The 18,087-nt window shown below is 40.6% G+C and overlaps 1 protein-coding gene across 1 annotated transcript; it reads left to right on the forward strand.

Annotated features, from left to right (window-relative positions):
* Positions 1 to 1,545: 1,545 nt before the first annotated feature.
* On the forward strand, positions 1,546 to 15,383 carry LARP4 (La ribonucleoprotein 4; the record flags this gene model as incomplete). Its single annotated transcript, XM_082011943.1, has 16 exons — positions 1,546 to 1,596; positions 1,796 to 1,943; positions 3,546 to 3,704; positions 4,012 to 4,087; positions 4,589 to 4,725; positions 5,499 to 5,602; positions 6,657 to 6,767; positions 7,154 to 7,207; positions 7,845 to 8,054; positions 8,538 to 8,641; positions 12,232 to 12,465; positions 13,259 to 13,307; positions 13,508 to 13,666; positions 14,255 to 14,376; positions 14,660 to 14,828; positions 15,048 to 15,383. 16 exons carry the CDS (start codon positions 1,546 to 1,548, stop codon positions 15,381 to 15,383), a joined length of 2,223 nt encoding a protein of 740 aa, XP_081868069.1.
* Between the last annotated feature and the right edge of the window lie 2,704 nt (positions 15,384 to 18,087).

Consider the following 18,087-nt stretch of genomic DNA (forward strand, 5'->3'; position numbering starts at 1 on the left):
CATTAAGTGTTTCTAGAACAAAGAGGAAGTAGCCCACGCTCTGTTTCAGGTGTATTTTTCAGCTGTTGTATTAATAGGTCCATTCACCATCTTATCGGCCTGAATCTATTTAGGTTCTTGGCACTTTTCATTTGGACCTGTGATTTCTGAACTTACATGTTACCACATGTGTCTTTTGGTATTGGCTAAAGTGAGTAACATCATCTGCCACACTTAGAGTTGCTTTTTACTACTGATCACCTCTAGAAGTGTAGTAATCTCCCTAAAATGTTTCAGTTTCACTTTATCATACTTATGCCTTAAAATTATTTTCAGATTGAGCTAAATGCTGATGCCAAAGACGTAAGGTAGTGAGGCAGTGTTTATTTTTATAAAATAATGAATAATCTCCTGGACATGCCTTTTTTTTTTTTTTTTTTTGCTGTGATGAAAATTAAATTCAAGGAAATGGGATCTGCTGGTTTGCAGTTCTCGGGCAGGTGCCCATGCTGACAGGTATGCTGCGTCACAGGAGTGACCAGCAGTTGAGCAGCGTTCAGTTTTGAACTGGCTGAACTGTACTGACAGCGGGAGTATGTGGGTGCAACAGGTTACTGGGGTTTTCTTCTAAGGTTGTTTTGTTGGAGAATAGCTACTCTGAAAACTAATAAGGGGAATGTACGCGTGTCCTTTCACGCTGAAATTATTTTTTGTTCTTCTTTCTGTTCCAGCTATATTCTGCTAAGATTAACAAAAGGGGGGAAAACGCCATTGCTCTGTGGATTAAATCAGTTGTGCGTGGGGGATTTGGAACCTCAGAGGGCCTTGCAAAAATTGTGAACTTTTTTTTGCCTTGTCTTGTGATTGTCTTGGATCTCTCCAGTGTTTAGAGGCTTCTTGTTATTGAATTTGGGCTGTCCTTGTAGCAAATAGCTTTGGAACTAGGTGTGACCTTGGCAGAAGAATTATCTCTAAAGCTATTGCAACTGCTTCCTTATCCTTTTGCATTATGTTTGAGGCCTGGTAGTAAGCCACTCCTTAATTTCAGAATCCAGGAGGCTGACCTCTGAAATATCAAACTTCCTTATTTGTGAGATACGAGCTAGGGTTAATGGATTTTGCCTTTTAAATTCAAGCAAATGGTGTGAGTGAAGTGGACTGTCCTTCAGTGTCTGAAGGAACCTGTTTGGACGAAGCTGTATTAGTTGCTTGTAAGGTGCTAGAAGTTCTTGGGCGGAGAACTTTTGCAAAAGCATAGTTTAAGGAAATTACTAGCATACACTGAAGTAGGTAAACTCATGGGGAAATCAGGTAGTACTCAGGTAAGTTCATGAGGAATCCTGGCATAGCGTAGGTGATGCTTGGTTAGTATAGATGTCACTAATTCAGCAAGTCATTAGTTTCTTCTCCTTGAAATATGTTTTTTTTACCTTCCTTTCTAGGAAGGGGTCTGGAGGAGGGAAAATTTCCCTTTCTGGTGAAAGGGGACTGGAACATTATGGCAGTCAAGTCTTTAAAAGCTTGTGAGTTACCAGAGTCCTTGACGGCTAGCCGCTTCCTCTGCTGATGTTGTCGGATGTCAATAAAGAGAGGTTGAAGGCAACACTTCTAATGGAGGTAGAAACGAAATACTTGCAAAATACCAAGGATTTTCCTGTTTTGATTAATGAAAAATCACATAGGTGCTTAATAGCTGGTTAGACACTTGAGATGCGGAATTCTATAGAAAATCACTAAATTCATCTATATTGTCTGGCTTGACTTCTAAAGCATCTTTGCATTATTTTTCCTAATAAAAGTGTTGTGGTCTCTTCAGCAGGTAACATCGAAAGGTGCTGGCTTAAACCCTAATGCAAAAGTGTGGCAAGAAGCACCCCAAGGCAGTGGTGAGGCTGTGCCGCCAACAAATGGCGCAGAGCACTCATGGCAAGAAACAGCGGCTGCACAAGGGACTCATACCGAGGGTGAGATGTCGCGGGCCCATGTTTCAACACTAGCCGTGATACGTCCCATGCTAGGTAGCGCTGAGGGTTCCCTCTAAGAGTTAATCGGTGAGAAGCAACCTCTTGCTCTTGTCCTTGAGGTTGTTAGAGCCAATGTAGCAAGAAGTATGAAAAGCAGTAGGCAGTTTATAGAGATCGGAAGTCTGACCGGTGAGCTTTCGTTTACGGGTTCAAGAAGGTGTCCAGAGCTGCGCTAGGACAGAATACTTCAGCAGGTAACAGGATCCAAGGGGCCCGGTGATGACTGAGTAACGCGCTAAGAGGGAAGCAAGATGCTAAATGTGTAGAAATGGGTACATGGCTGCACTTTAGTATACACTTGACCCTGTGAACAGGAAGATAAGGTCTGAGGGCCACCTACAATCCTGGTAGATCACCAAGGTGCTGCTGAGAACTGTTAGACAGTAGTGTTTGTACTGGAGTAGAAACTGCCAAGCATCTATGGTTGGCTCCTTCCAGTTTATTCTGTGTTCCATTTCAGTCCAAATTTTCCATCTGTACCATGTGGTCAGTCCTGTTGTGCAGAACTAAATATTCAAATGGTTTACCTCTTCTGCTTTGGCTTAGACTTATATGAAACCAATTGTATAGCTGAGGTTACTCAAAATATGGCAGAGGCATATTAATTAGGAAGCAGAAGATTCCTGGGAAAAAGGTTAAGGAAAAGTTAGGGATAAAGAAGGGAGGATTGAGTTTGTGTGGCGCTGTCAGAAGTTTCTGGTAAGTCAGCAGAAGTGAAGAGAGAACACTGAGTTTGTGCATTGTCCGACAAACTCATTTGTCTCTTCATAACAATATGAAGCAGTCATGGCAGTGTTAATGCTGCTGGAGAATTAAAGGCAATTTTTTCAAATATGTTGTTGCTTTTAAGCAATTTCTAATGTAAGTAGTTGACTAGGATCTCTTCTCAAAGTAGGTTTTTAGTGGACTCAACATAGTGTGGAAAAGGTCTAGCAGCAGAGCAATTGATTTTTTTTTTTTTTTTTTTTTTTTTTTTGGAACAGTCACCTTTGCCTGACTCCTGGGTTAAACTGAAATTGTGCTTGTTTCTATCTCAAGCAGCTGTGGTGGAGACTCAGCTGAGGTGTCCTGCACAAGAGATTGGCCCATTTCAATGTCATTCAGCTGTGATTGTTATAACAGTCACAGATGCTTCTGAGCCCTTCATGTAAATAAGAATCATGTAATATGTGGAAGTGATGTAAGCTATTTTAAGTGCTTTGGTTTTAGGAAACTTGTTTAAATATTTTAAATTTCAGGTGGAAAGCCTGCTTTTTAGATCATCTGCCGCTTTTGGGGATCTTGCAGTTTCATGATCATATTATTTACTTATCCCTGAGACCTTAGTGCAAATAATAAGATCTTTCTAAAATTGGAGAGGTAGAAAGTGCTATCCAATACAAAGTAGACTTTGAAAGTCTAAGAAACACAGACTGGGTGTAGACACTTTCAGTTACAGCATTCTTGAGTATTTCTTTTAATGATGGTAGCCAAGATTTTTCAAATGGAAAACATTCTGAAGCTCATAGTAGGCCTTCTGTTGATGATGTGTTCTTTTGCCAGGTAACATAGAGATTTCAGAGGACAGCTGCAAGCAATATGAAGTGATGTATTCCCCATCTTGTGAAGCCACAAGAAATGGCACAGGAGTTGATGAAGCATCTGCAAATGGAATTGTCCTAGCAACTGAAGATCTTGGATACCAAATCTATGAAGTGTCTGGTGAGTATTCAAGTTAGAATACCACTGTCAGTATCTGTAATCCTCTGGAGTCTGCTGCAGTTATAGTGTGACTGAGTAGGAACTTTGAAATGTTCCATGCATATTCAAGAAGATTCAAGCCAGCCGTAGCACTTGGCCAAGTAAGTGAAAACCATGGGATCAAAGTAATTTTGAGAATGTGTACTATGATGTTCTTTAAGCATGTCTCAGATGACCTTTTCCTCTTGGTCTTACCCAGAAGAAAACGTGTTCTTGCATTGTATTCTTACCATGAAACAGATCTGATGGTGAATGTGGTAACTTTTAGGTGAAGGCAGCTCCACTGTGTCCACAGAAGACATTAGAGAATGTTTGAAGAAACAACTTGAATTCTGTTTCTCACGGTACAGTACACTCAACTTCGTAGAAACACTTTATTAAAATCGTTGACAAATGTTTCGCTTTTTTGGCTTGATATGTGTTATCATCTTCATAAATGTTAACTGAGAGAGAGAGAGAGAGAGTTGGTTGCGATATGAAACAAGATTTGCTAAAATGCTGTAGAAACCCTGTGGTAGAGCTGTTTCGGTGGTGTCTGTGCATCCTTGTGAGAATTGAGTATGACTTCTGTGCATCACAGTCGTAAGATGCTCTTTGGCAAGATCCTTTTTGCAGACCTACATGTATGAACACTGTAACTTTCATTAAGTCTTTTAATTTTCTTACTCTGCTTTGTGTTGGTCTGCTAGGATTTTTTTCAGGAGAGAAAATCTGAGTATATTTTGACTAGAGTTAGCTGTGAATGGTAGTGGTGAATATTTAAGCCTGCAGCTATCCTGTTGTTTTGAGACTTCTGTAAGTAAAGTTCAGGATTTTTATAAAATAGTGAACTTATGTCTTTTTAGTGAGAATCTTTCAAAGGATCTCTACTTGATGTCTCAAATGGATAGTGATCAGTTTGTTCCAATATGGACTATTGCCAACATGGAAGGTATTAAGAAGCTGACAACTGATATGGACCTTATTCTTGAAGTTTTGAGATGTAAGTCTGGGTGTGTGGTGTCTGTATTAGTAGAACAAAGAATTCTTCCTTGCTCTAGAGAAATGTATTAGTCTCTTAGCTGGTTATGGCATACTGTTCTGGTAAATGGTGACGGGAACCTTGTTCTGCAGTGATGTTTGAATAAGTGGCTGTTCCAGACTCCTGAATTTTAGTTATGCTTTATAATAAACTGCCTGAATCTGCCCCAGTAAGAGGCCACTCTTAAGATGCTGTTAGCAGTCTCTATTCTGGGATTAAACCTAGTCTTCTGAGTCAGTGCTGAAGTTTACTAGAAATGATAAAACTAGAAGAAGCTTATTAGAAAAAGTTCGCTAGAATTCTTCTGACATCCTGTCCTGTGCTGATTCTGCACATGGCTTCTTTTGCGAACAGTTTTAAGTGAACTTTTAAGTCTTCATTCTGACTTGATTTCCCTACTCTTATTTGAACTTTTGCTCTTAGGGCTCTGTCTAGGAATGTTTTTGTATCCTCTTACTTGAATTTGAGTGGGGAATGAATTGAATTTGGGACTGAGCTCTTTAGATACCTGAGCTGTAGGTAGAGGCAACACCAGACAAACAGCTAAAATGTACTGAGGATATAATAGACTACAGCTGATAAAACAATCCTTTACTCTGAATTCAAGAAATCTGGTTTCTTAAGCAGTCTTTCGCAGTTCTTTGTTGCAAGTGGATAATGGAGTCGAGTGCTGCTGAGATGTTTTGCAGTGCACAATGTCCAATATTAAGCCAACTTTTATATTTTAATTTTAGCTTCTCCTATGGTACAAGTGGATGAGAGAGGAGAAAAAGTTAGACCAAACCACAAACGATGTATTATCATTCTCCGTGAGATCCCTGAAACAACACCTATAGAGGTAAATAAACAAAGAAGAAAGATATAAAAGCCCGTTGATGTTTTTGGAAGGTATCTTCAACAGTGCTTCAAACAGCGACAGGAAGTCTTGCTTAAAAGGTCAACTGGTACTTAATTTGATTAAACATGGATATTTTTCTTGTAAACCACATGAGTAATTTTTTTCTGCCTGGATGTGTTGTCAAAAAAGCCAAAGTGAAAACTTGTTGTCATTGTTGTCCCTTCCCATTATGTACTAATATATTAAAATGCTCTTAAGTAAACTTTTTTCCCCCACCAAAAATTGAGCTAGCTAGGTTATTCTGGAAGGAAGTTTGAATGGATTTCTTTTCAGATCCAAAAATAAAATCAGTCCAGGGCATAGCTTGGAATTCAGGCTGAATTTTTATCACAGTGGTAACTTTACTTGAAGTCAGACGGTTGTTTTGGCAGCAAGAAATGTTACTAAACATTTCTCATTCATTGTGACCCAGTGTGAGCTGAGCTCATTATGTTCAGAGAAGGGAGGATAATAAAATTCCTGCTGATATTTGGCTAACAGAATGATTTAGTTCTTTGTTTTTAAAAGTTGTAACACAGGGTGTTTGTCTACTAGAATTTTTAATTAGTTCTTGTAACGCAAACGCTGAACAGCTGCTTTGCCCTCTCCTTAAAATCTGATTATTGCAAAGCTGTCAGGTTGCCTTGATTTAGAAATATTTCTTAGAATCATTCTTCTCTAGCTGACTCTTCTGATCTAAAGCCATGTTTTTGCTGCCTCTTTTGTATAGAAATACCACCAGTTCTACACCGATTTTGATTTTCTTACCAGATGGGCCTGCTACTCTTTATTTGAGGAGCTCTGTAGGCTGGGCTAGTATCCTTGGGTTCAGAAACCCAAGGAGGGATTATTAGAGGATAATTTTGTGTCTGTCAGACCTGTCAAGAGAATAAAGGAATATCCCTGGTCGAGGGAAAATTGCAGCTGAGGAGCTGGAGTGGAAACTTTTGTTGGTTTTGTATTCAATTTACGGTTTAGAGCAAGGCCCCTTAACTGACTGACTTCTCTCTCCTAGGAGGTTAAGGCTCTGTTTAAAAATGAAAACTGCCCCAAAGTGATAAGCTGTGAGTTTGCTCACAATAACAACTGGTACGTTACATTCCAGTCAGATACAGATGCGCAACAGGTAAGGCTGCCTTCAACTGCTAATGACATCTCAATTTTGTTATTAATACTTCCTCTGCTCAAGAGAATTGTGTATGTGCTTCCTGTAGCTAAACGAAATGTTTATTTACTGACCCGCCTTTTGTTATTTTAAGAGGTGATTGGCGAATTCTAGTTAATAGAGAAAAAAGTTGAGAGATTGTAGGGTTATAATTCCCTTGTCTGCCTCTTGCCTCAGTACTCTCTGGCCATAGCTGACATCTAGTATCCTGAACTTGAAGTGTTAATGAATTTAGTTGGGCTAACAGGGAGAAGCGCATTGCTACACATTCATGTTAAATCATGTAATATCCATTGAGAAGTACCCTTTTATGAAGATATTCTAATGTTAATCTTTTATATGTGCAGGCATTTAAATACTTAAGGGAAGAAGTGAAAACCTTTCAGGGCAAGCCAGTAATGGTAAGGCTGCTTTATATGATGTTTCGATGTGAATTGAATTATATGTTCTTTCTGTTTGAATGATAGTGTGCATTGAGGGGAACGGACACGACTAAGGAATTAGCAGTGGTTCGTAACACTTGCTCTGTAGGCTATTAACTTAAATGAGGTCATGGATAGCTTTGAAAAATTACAGTTCAGTGGCTGCTGGTTGTTCACAGTGCTGCTTCCCATGAGGTGTGAAATACATTCCTGTTTTGTCTTCCCTTCTTCACTTTCCTCAGAATCTGGGTCTGCAGAACTCAGGAGAGGGACTCTTGCCATCGTAAGTCTCTAGCTAGAGTCAGCTGCTGTACAAATAAGGCTGAAGCAACCTGTTCATAGTGTGAGAGGAACTGTCAAAATTGGAGTCTGGGCAGTTACTGCTACAGAAAGCAGTGTTTATCTTAAACTTGACAGCTTCTCTAGCTAAAGCAGCGTGTGTTCCCTTCCCTTTGGCACACTGTAAGAATGTAATCTGTATTGATTTTTATCAGAGTTTTTATTTGTAAGCAGGAATCAACCTATTTCCTCTTCACATCCCTTCTGTTATAATTTCAGTAGGCAAGAAAGATTTCATGTTCTGCTTCTCCATGTGATGTGGTTTGATATCTTGCAGGCAAGGATAAAAGCCATCAACACATTTTTTGCTAAGAATGGTTACCGGGTAGTGGATTCCAGTGTCTATACGCAGCCAGTTCAAACACAAGCACAGTTTGCCTCACCACTGTTTATGCAGCCTGTATATAGTCCTCAGCAGTACTCTATTTACAGCATTGTGCCTCAGACATGGTCTCCAAATCCTGCACCTTACTTTGAAACACCACTGGTAAGTAACAGCTGATGAAAATGAGGGGAGCCAACCCAAAACATCAGTAATGGTTATTACTGTTAACAGATAATGATTGGTTAACAAATCAGTAGGGTTAGTGGGCTTTTCAGCTGTAGAATGCACAGGTTTTCTAGTCAGATCCCTCTGTTTTATGATACTTCATGTTATGTCACGGACCTGATAAAGCAAGACTGTCAGAGAGGCTGCATGTCTCACCATCGGCTGCCATTTATTTCAAGAAACTTTGGTGTGAAATTCCATTATCCAGTAGCTAGGAATAGGAGGACCCTGATGCTAAAGTAGATGTGCAGACTGTTAACCTGGTGGGGTTTTCGCTTTAGTAGTTAGTTTACAACATACTAGATTCAGTAGCCTGGTGTAAAAGTACAGACTAGATGAATAACTGCTGAAGCTGATCTCATAAAACTGCAAACGTTTTTCTTTTTAGTTCAGCCATTAAGACTGTTCTGTCTGTTGCAGGCCCCCTTTCCTAACGGTGGATTTGTGAATGGCTTTAATACACCAGGATCATATAAAACAAATGCTGCTTCTTTGAGTATAGGTCGCCCATTCCATAGAAATCGGTAAGATAGTTGTTTGCTCTCTGAGAACTTACAGTGGTGAGATCCTCAAGTGTTCCCTGCACTTGCAAAGTGCAGTGCCTTTTGATGGGACTAGGTTACTTCTTTTGTTCATCAAATATGTATGACATTTTTCAACTTGATTTATAAAATAAAATCAAGATGGCAGCTTAAGATCCTAAATTAATGGACATATGTGCTGGAGAGAGCAAAGGTAACTCCTTTAACAGCCTCAGAGGAATTTCTGCAGACAAATAAATAACTTCCTCTCAAGGTAATACTTCTAATTATGTTTGTTATACACAGATTATAAACTCCTGCAGCACAAACGTAAGCTTTTTCTGTTGTGTGATTAGTCGTGCAGAGAGCCATTCAGTATATGCAGCTGAGAGTTGCATGCTCTGACTGCTGTATGCTAAAACTGCTTGATGCTGAGTCTATTACTATAATTTATTTGCTTTATCCCCATCTTTCCTGATAACTGTAAGGACTCAGACATAAACACTGGGGAGGAGGAAACAGCTTTGTATTTGCTGGAACAGTACTCTGTAAATACAATGGAGTAGTAATCTGTTTGTGTGGGTGGAAATTGTTTTATTTGCAAGCTCTTTCACTGTATTCAGCATGCGGGCTGGTAGCATGGGAATTGCTTTTTATATTGTTTGAGAAATCGGTTGACAACTGCCAGCACCGTAAGTGGTTTTGTGATGCAGTTAAGGTTTGTGGCTGTTGGCAGAAGGTGAACTTCAGAATTTGGTCTGCGATGACTCAGCAGAGTCTTAATACAGGCTGTGAAACTGGTAGTATGACTCTACTTGGAAGATGGGGCAGCTGATTCAGTTACAGCTGCTCAGCTCCCAACTAAGATATTTTTATAAAGTCTTTTTTTTTCCCCCCTTTAAATTGTGCCCAAACCTGAGACCTGTAGAACTGTCACATATACAGATCCTCTCAGAAGAATGGATGCTGAAACTGTACAAGAATTGTGTGTACCCACATATTAATGTCTTGAAATGCCCGCATGTTCACTGCTGCCTTGTAGATCACATTTGCATAATCCTTAAACTTTTAAAACTCTTTTGGTTATGTTAAGACTTTAATTTGTAAAATGTCAGTCATTGTGAAGTTACAGCTTTAGGGTCAAGTGTGTACAGGTTCTGCTGGTCTGTCTTCGTTGTCTTATCTTTCCTGCCAATCTTGCTCAGCCTTTGTGCTAGTACAAAGCTGTGTTTTTGTGATCATAAATCTTCGTATTCTGGCAGCAGACATTAGTTATGCTTCAGCAGGATTCTTTTGCAAACAGAAGACTAAGGGGACAGTGAGGCACAGCCTTGAAGGTTTGGCCCAGTGATGATCAAGTATCGCGCTAAGAGAGAACAGGTCCAACAGTCGATCGTCTGGGCAGCCTGCACTTCATGCTTTTTCTTCTTTTTGCTCTCTCACATCATCTCTCTTTCTCTCTGCTTCCCGCCCCCCCCCCGTTATCTTTCCTTGCCTTTTCTGCTTTGCTCTTCTGCCCAGACAAGACTGTGGCCTTCTCAATGACGGGTAAGATTATGAGATCTGAGGGCTGAATAATCTTCCATATTTAAGAACAAATTGAACAAAATGGAAGAATTTAGTTAGCTCACCTTCTCCTCTTTATGGTCTTCGCTGATGGAAAACTTAACCTTATTGGGGCCTTAAAACTGGTTCTTAATGCTTCTTGAACCTGTGAAGTATGAATTAATCTTATCTTTGTTCAGTGTATCTTCTCGTGAACTGCAGAAGAGCTCATCTGGAGATGTTCATCCAGCTGCTGCTTTTGGGTTTCTGTCCTGGCTCATTAAACTTGATTTGTTTTGTCACACAGGCAGTTAATAGTTAAGTATTGGATTTTTCTCTGTAGCTAAACATTTGTTTAAGCCTGTCATATTTATTTTGACCTGATTTGTTGCAACACCCTTGTGGGAAAGGAAAATTGGGGAAGGAAAAGAAAATTTGTAACAGAGAACCCTCAGTGCTAGTATTGGTTAAATTGATATTTTTCTATCCAGCCATCTAAAAGGTAACTTAAAATGTCTTTGGTAGAGCAAATTAATTTGACCACTCAAAATTGGGCTATTAAAAGTTGATTTTTGTTCTGTTTTCTGGTTACATATGAAACGCTGCAAAACTTCCAGCTGTTACTTGCAAGGCTATGGAGAAGTGTGTCAGACAGTGGTGGAGTTGATTTTTAAAATATCACAGGACAACGGCTGAGCAGAGGGAGGGATCTGCTGTTGCTGCAGCCACATCACTTACTGCTGTTCTGATTTAGTGCTAACAAATGATAATTTGTCATTCATTGAATTCTCCTATTTTTGCTTTCTTTTCCTCCCAACTTAAATTCTCTGGCCAAGTTGGGGAGAACAAGTTTATTGGTGGAAGCTGGAAGGAAACTACCTCTTTGTTAGGCAGTCTAGGGTCTGTGGCATGTACAACATGCCTTTCCATATTTGCTTAGCTTAGAGAGACCAAAAGCTGCATGATTTATGGTCTGTTGAAAGAAAGGACCCTTTTTCAGGCTGCAGGCTGCTCCTTGAGATCATGTTGTCAAGTTATCTTCTCCCGGACAGGATTCATACTTTGGCTGGCAGTGGGAGAATTTCTTCTGATTGCATGGAATGTTATGATGAGATTGTTTAAAACCAGTAAACATGCAAAATCCTCCTTTTGTCCTTAAGTGATGAGATGTGCAGGGTTGGCCAGAGGAGAAAGGTGTAGTTTAAGGTCCTTGCCTCGCTTGCCAAAGCTGCTTGGTGCTACGTGGGAAAAGACAGCGAGGTGCAGAACTGGAAAGTAGTCTGAGGCACCTGAATGCTACTCCAGAAAACTGTTCCATGTTATGGTAGGTCAGAGTTTTTCTGGGTAATTCCACATAAAAGACCTTAAGCCTTAACTTGCAGAAACACTGAGCATGCAAAACTGCATCTGTGTTCAAAGGAAATAGAGCTTTAATGCTGAATAATGAATAACTGGGTAAAATGTCTGGGGTATTGTAAACTGCAGAGCCAGTGTTGTGGGTGTTTGAGAACACAAACAGTGAGACTAAGACCCTGGCTTTTCAAGCTCTTGGGGAGGTAGGCCCTCGGCTATCCTAGCCTTATCTCCTGTTCTCTTCAGCCTATTTAGTTGTCATCTACTCCTGGCTTCTTGTTTCAGTTCAGTTTTTTGCTTGTGGCCAGATGAGTTTGTTCCTCAGGCTTGGCTTAGTTCTCCGGATCACTTGCCAATACCCTGTACCCAGACAAATGAAGAGTCCCTCTTTGTGTGGTTCTGGCCCTTCTACCACCCTAGTTTTGTTGGTTTGTTGTTGTTTTTTTCTCCCCCTTTGGTATCTGTTTGGGCAATGATCTCAATGTTTTCTTCAAATGGCAACACTTGACAGGAGGGGAGGTAGATGGAGGTAAGGAAGAACTTTGTTCATGACAAATGGAAACAACTTCTCTGGAGTTCCAATACTTACTGACCTCCTCCTTTCTTGGCAGCTATGAAGTAATTGTAGTTGGTGGTAGTTTTGCATATTGTTCTTTAAACTCTGGATTACACAGATGCTGTTCTGTCTCCTGCAGTGTGAAGCCTCACTTCCGATCATCTAGCAGCTCAGAACATGCTGTAGAGGGTCCAGCTGCCGTCAGCAGCATGCCAGCGGGGGATGGACCACTGAACAGAACAAGCTCAAGGAATTTTGTTATGGAGCGACATAACAGTACGTTAACTGGGCACCAAGACCAAGGTTATTCCCAGAAGGATTCTCCTACCGCACAGATGGAGCAGAATGGAGATTATGGCATTGGCAGGGGCAGGTAAAGAACTGTGTGCACTGCTTTTTGCTGTAACATGCTGCTGCTGTTAGTGTTGGAGGTTCAGATGACTTGTGCGAGACAAGGGATGATCAGCCACTGGCACAACACTTATTTTTGTAAAGACTGACCAGGAAAAAACTGGCATTTAAATAAACAATGTGTGATAAATACTTAACTGGGAGCAGGAGTGGTTCCTGCTTGACCATACACTTATTAGTTATTCTGACAAATACCTTGCAGTAACATAGTGAGGCATCTTTATTTCAAAATAACTGCCTGATTTGTCCCTGGAACTAAAACAGTTGCTGAAGTAAAGTTGGTATTTGTATTTCTGTAAGTAATAAGAAGGTCCTCAGTTGGGGAATTTGATGCTCCTAAACATTGAGAGATCAACTGGATTTATCTTTTTGCCCGTTATTTCAGGGCTTAGACACTTAAAAATAAGTGACCAAGACAGATATGTGAGAAATCAGATAAAATTATGGACTACTAAACTTATTTGTAGTAATAGTCTATAATATTATAGTCTAATTGTCACTGCACTTGTTCACATACAATGCTTTAGGGTACCTCCTCCATGGGGAGAGAAAAGAGAAATTGTTTCCCGTATTGGCTATGTTCCAAGAGTATAAGAGCTTTGACCCGCTCCTGAAGATGGAGAACATCCCAGAACTGTATCTTGAGAAACATCAGTAGGCTGCTGTAAATCCCCTGCTACAGGCTCTCCTTTGTGCAGATGAGTGTGTACTTCAGCTAGATGAATGCACTTACTGACTTTTTTTTGCCTTTAAAGGAGGAACGTTTTCAGAGGTCGGAGGAGACGAGAAGATGACCGGGTTTCAGTAAGTTCCGCTTCCCTTGTTGCGAGGAGCTGCACAAAGTGCAATGCGTTGTCTTTGCATTCAGTGAAGGAATGGTGTAGTCCTTAAATTCTCAGATTACACTGTGGGTATTTCACGTTTCTAGGAAACTCCCTGACACTTGCTCAGTGCTGTTAATGCTAGGTGTTATGGCTCTGTTAACGGTATTTTTCCTTCTCTAGAGACCTCAGCCTTCGGCAGAAACAAAGACTCAGACACCAAAGTTTGACTTGCTAGCATCAAATTTCCCACCTCTGCCTGGCAGCACAGCAAAAACACTGGGAGAGCCTGTGCTGGAGAGCAGGATGTCCGATATTGTTAAAGGAGTCTGCAAAGAAAAGGTACTCGCTCTTGTCTCTGGCATGCATACGGCAGTATGCGTATGCTGTGTCTCCCTTCTCCCCTGCCTAAAGAGTCAGTTTATATTAGAGCTGCGCATTAGAATGCCTTAAGCCCAAAGATCACACTACATTTGTTCACAGTGCATTTTCTGTCTTTCCATTCTTGGGTTTCCTTGGCTTTTTGGGATATTTAGCTGAAGCTTCTGTAACTACACTAGTGTAAGCTCGGTACTGTTTTGGAACAAAGCAGGCAAATGAGGAGTGTTGGCTGTTGCAGTAGGAACAGTTTGTGTGTAGTGTAGGCAAGGGCTGTTTCCAGATGAATCTGTTATTTAAGCTGGTGGGACTAGGCATTGATAATGTGGGTGAGACAGCCTTACTTCTCTTTTTATCTACTGTTTGTTTTGCCCAAATAAAGAGTGATTGCTTTAGAGGCAGTGCTCCAAAAGAAGTAGAATTCCTGTAATCAGGACTTGAGCAGCCTTTGGAAATACCCCACTGTTCAGATGTCTTGAACTGGCATGTTGAGGAGCAATTTAAGCATATCTGTGATCTTTCCGCATTGTGCAATTTATGCTTTCTGTACAGGAAAGCAAAGATTTGCTGCCCAGCTGTCCAGCTCCTGCTCAGGAAGAACAGACGCCCAGCACTGTCCAAGAGCCTGTGACGAGTGTGAGTTTGCCCAGTGAGACTGAAGCTGTGGTCTTAAGGTATGCAGATTACTTGAATCAAGTATATTAGAATTTGCATGTTCTAGCAAAGACTTCAGCTGGTGTCTGGCAAGGTGGCAGTGATGTTTGTTGTTTCTTCTCTGTCTGTGGTAGGCAGCTTCTCTAGAGGCCACTAGATAGAAGTAACAAATCGTGGTGGTAATGGCTGTACCATCCTGTTCTGCAAAAAACACAGTTGTGACTTCAAAGAAAGAAAAAACTTTCTCAAGCATTAATCTCTGTGTTAGTAGATTTTCATGTTAAATTGTTCTTGATTTAACAGCACAGTCCAGTCAGACAGCAAACCAGAAGAAGTGTCTGCTCAGAAAGATGTTACAAGCCACGCTTCCCCACCAGTGTCTGCCTCTCCTGTCAGTGCTGGAAAGCCACCAAGGACAAATACCACTTCACCTTCTACTAGTGCAAGTGCAGCTCCTGCTTTGCTGATGCAGGTAAGGCTGGGGGGGAGGGGGCATGGGGAGCTTTCTCTGGGATGTGCCGATGGAGCACCTGGGACCTTCTGTTGTGCGTTTTGCCGCAGCTGGTGGTGTAATTGCTCACTGTATGTGTGTTTGCTGTTGTGCCATGACATTGTGCCTGGAATAGTCTTGGAAGAGCATAGCGTGGTTTATTCTGGTATGTAAACCTTGCTCTTCTCCCTTGGTCCCAAGGAGCCACGCAAGCTAAGTTATGCTGAAGTTTGCCAGAAGCCCCCAAAGGAGCCTCCTCCAGTTGCTGTTCAGCCTCTGAGGGAACATCGCACCAACATAGTTCCCCCTGCCAAAAATGAAGAAAATGGCACACCTGAGAAGGCTTCAGAGAAGGCTCATGACAAGGTTGAAGGGCGAATGAAGGATTATTCTGGGTTCCGAGGCAACGGGCCTCCCAGGGGAGCTGCTGGGAAAATCAGGGAACAGAGGCGCCAATTTGGACGCAGATCATCGCCTCAGGGAGCACCTCGACGTATCGGCAAGGAGCAGTATGTGCCACCCCGGTCACCAAAGTAACACTTGTCCAGGCAATTATTCTCTGTTTGATTTGAGCTGTGGACTAATAAGCAGCAAAGGAGACTGTGAGAAGGAAGTATTCGTGAAGGGGAATACTGAACTGGAGCGTGGCTTGTGTGAAGTTGTGGAGAGTCCCAAAATTCATCTCTAAAAGTGATTTCACAAATGCTGGAGGATTCCAATCAATATAAATATAGAGATTATAATTTTTGTATTTTTGTTTTTAATTTGCAGAGGGTTTTCTGCTTGAAATCAGTTTTGGGGTTGTGAAACTAGCGTTTTGACAAAGTGAAAGAATATGAATTGACAAATTAACCTGTCCCTCAGTGTAGGAGGAAAAGGATAAGAGAATATTATTTTTGAAAAATGAGCATTTCTGTAAAATTAGAACTTTTTTTAACCTATTTAACATTTGGCTTGTCAGATGATGTCTGCCATTGATGGCCTTGCATTGCAGAGCACGTCTGCAGCCGAGGTGCTTGGTCAGTGTGAGTGAAATGAGTGCAGCCAGATACTGTTGTCATGACTTAGTCACTGATGATAAAAACTGAATGTACTACTGTAGTAAACTTTGTGTTTCCAGCTTGAAGTATAGTCTCTTGACCTTACTAATAACTCATTCAGCAAGCTTTTTAAACTATGATTTTTACAGGATACTGGATTGTAGATCAGAGCACATGGACAGCAAAAATTGCCTTCTAGGCACAATTGGAAGGAGGCAGAAGGGAGCACGTCAGAATTTTTAATTTGCCCTTTTTCCTCGCCTCCTTTTGAGGGCAACTTCTTAGGTTTGGGGTTTTTTTTTTTCTCTTGCTTGTTACTTTCTCTAACCTCTTTATTACAGACTTTTGTGCATTTATCTTGATATGTTTTCCTGAGGCAGGCCTGGTATAGGATTGATGGGTGGCTACGCAGTACTTGACGTTAGCCTCACGAGTGAAGAGCCTGGAATTCCAGTTGCGGATACGGAATTCTGCCTTGCAGGTGGGAGCTCTGGGCCCAGAGTTCTGCGTGCCCCACCAGGGTTAAACTGATGTCTCTTTGAATGGCTAGCAAATCAGAGACGTGGTTGGTTTTTCTATATACTGACCTGCCTTTGTGTTCTGGAGCAGGGTATTGGATGCTGTATACTAGAAATCAGGGTTTATATCTACTGGGAACTCATTGTTTACAGCTGATGTAGTAGCAACTGACTTTTTTTAACTGTTTAAAGTGGAACTAAAGGTAAAGAGTTAAACAAAACCCGTTGTGTTCAGAGAAGCTACTTGAAAGGTAGCATCTTGCCTAGCTGTGTGCTGACTAAATTTGCAACACTATTGTGTAGTAAGTGGTTAAGTTTAAAGGTGATTACCGTAATGACCGAAATAGGAACATTCAGTGCATTAATCTGCCAAAAACAGCATGCCAGGGTTCAAAGTTCTGTATAAAGTGTTAGGGAAAAGTAGCTTCCAGCAGTAAGAATCACACTTTCTTTTTTTAGTGAATAGCAAGTGTACAAGTTTAAAGTCGTAAGTTGTGAACACTGGAAAACTCAATTGTGATATATACCGTAAACATCTTAGTAATATATGCTAGTGTTGCCATTAGAATGAATGTAAGTGGCAGTTAAAATAACTGTGAAAATTTTCATCTTCTGATTTCTTAGCCAGATAACCCTTGGCGACTACTTACTCGGTATGCATTCTCTATCAACTGCTTGGAGAACACTCATATCTATTTTTATAAATATATATATATAAAGCCAGAGTTGTCATTTCTCTAACTTATTATTCAGCTTGGCAATTGCTTTGATTTGATTCATAACACGGTATAATGTATTTATGCAGTTAACTGTTCATTTCTACGCATGTTATATATACATACATATATATTAAAAAAACCAAAATCATTATTCACTTTTAAACTACCTGTACTGGGTTTGGGAGGTTTTTTTTAATTTAGTAAAAAAAATCGTTGATCACTTCTACAGTTTAGGGATGCTTACAGAACCCTTCTCCATTTATTTCGATAATGCTGTATTTGTTGGAATGATAAAGAAGTTTAAAGTTTAAAGGTGTTAAAGTTCTGAAATGCAATGAATTCAAAGTTGACTTTTAATCATTTTAAAGGCTATAAACAATTACTGCAGTCGAGCTGGAATAAAAAACAAAGCTGTATGATAGTCACAGATATTTAGGATAGATGTGTGCTGTCTTTGCAAAGTTGACTAAGTGTTGGGATGCTGATAGCTGCCGTAAGCTGTTTGCTGTTCAGAGGAAGGGTTAGTTGGCAAGAGGCTTGTGCAGATGTGGACCTCTGGCCTCCGTAGTGAAGGCGGCATGCTAATTCTGATCCATGCAGGCACCCGCTTTCAGTGCAGTGCGTAGAATAACCTCGTAACTGAATTTTTAACAATTGTGAAATCTAACTTTTTCATTTATTAGATGTGGGGAAAAAACCCAAACAACTGCAGTTCAGCCTTTCTTGTAAGGTGATTGGAAAAACATGACCGTGGAAAGGATGCTTTTTATGTCCTGGGTGCACATTTTCCAGCAGCAGATTATGGCTCTTGTACAGTGTATGCAAATAAGTCTGTAAACATGTTGGCTTTTTCCAGCGCATTCAAACTTTAACCAGATTAGGGCCTCAATTATTTATTTAATACCTGCGTGCAAGGATTTAACATTAGCATTTCCCTTCTCCCCCCTGCCCCACTATTTATAAC

The sequence above is a fragment of the Phaethon aethereus genome (assembly GCF_964289735.1).
Source record: "Phaethon aethereus genome assembly, chromosome: 29".
Lineage (NCBI taxonomy): Eukaryota > Metazoa > Chordata > Aves > Phaethontiformes > Phaethontidae > Phaethon > Phaethon aethereus.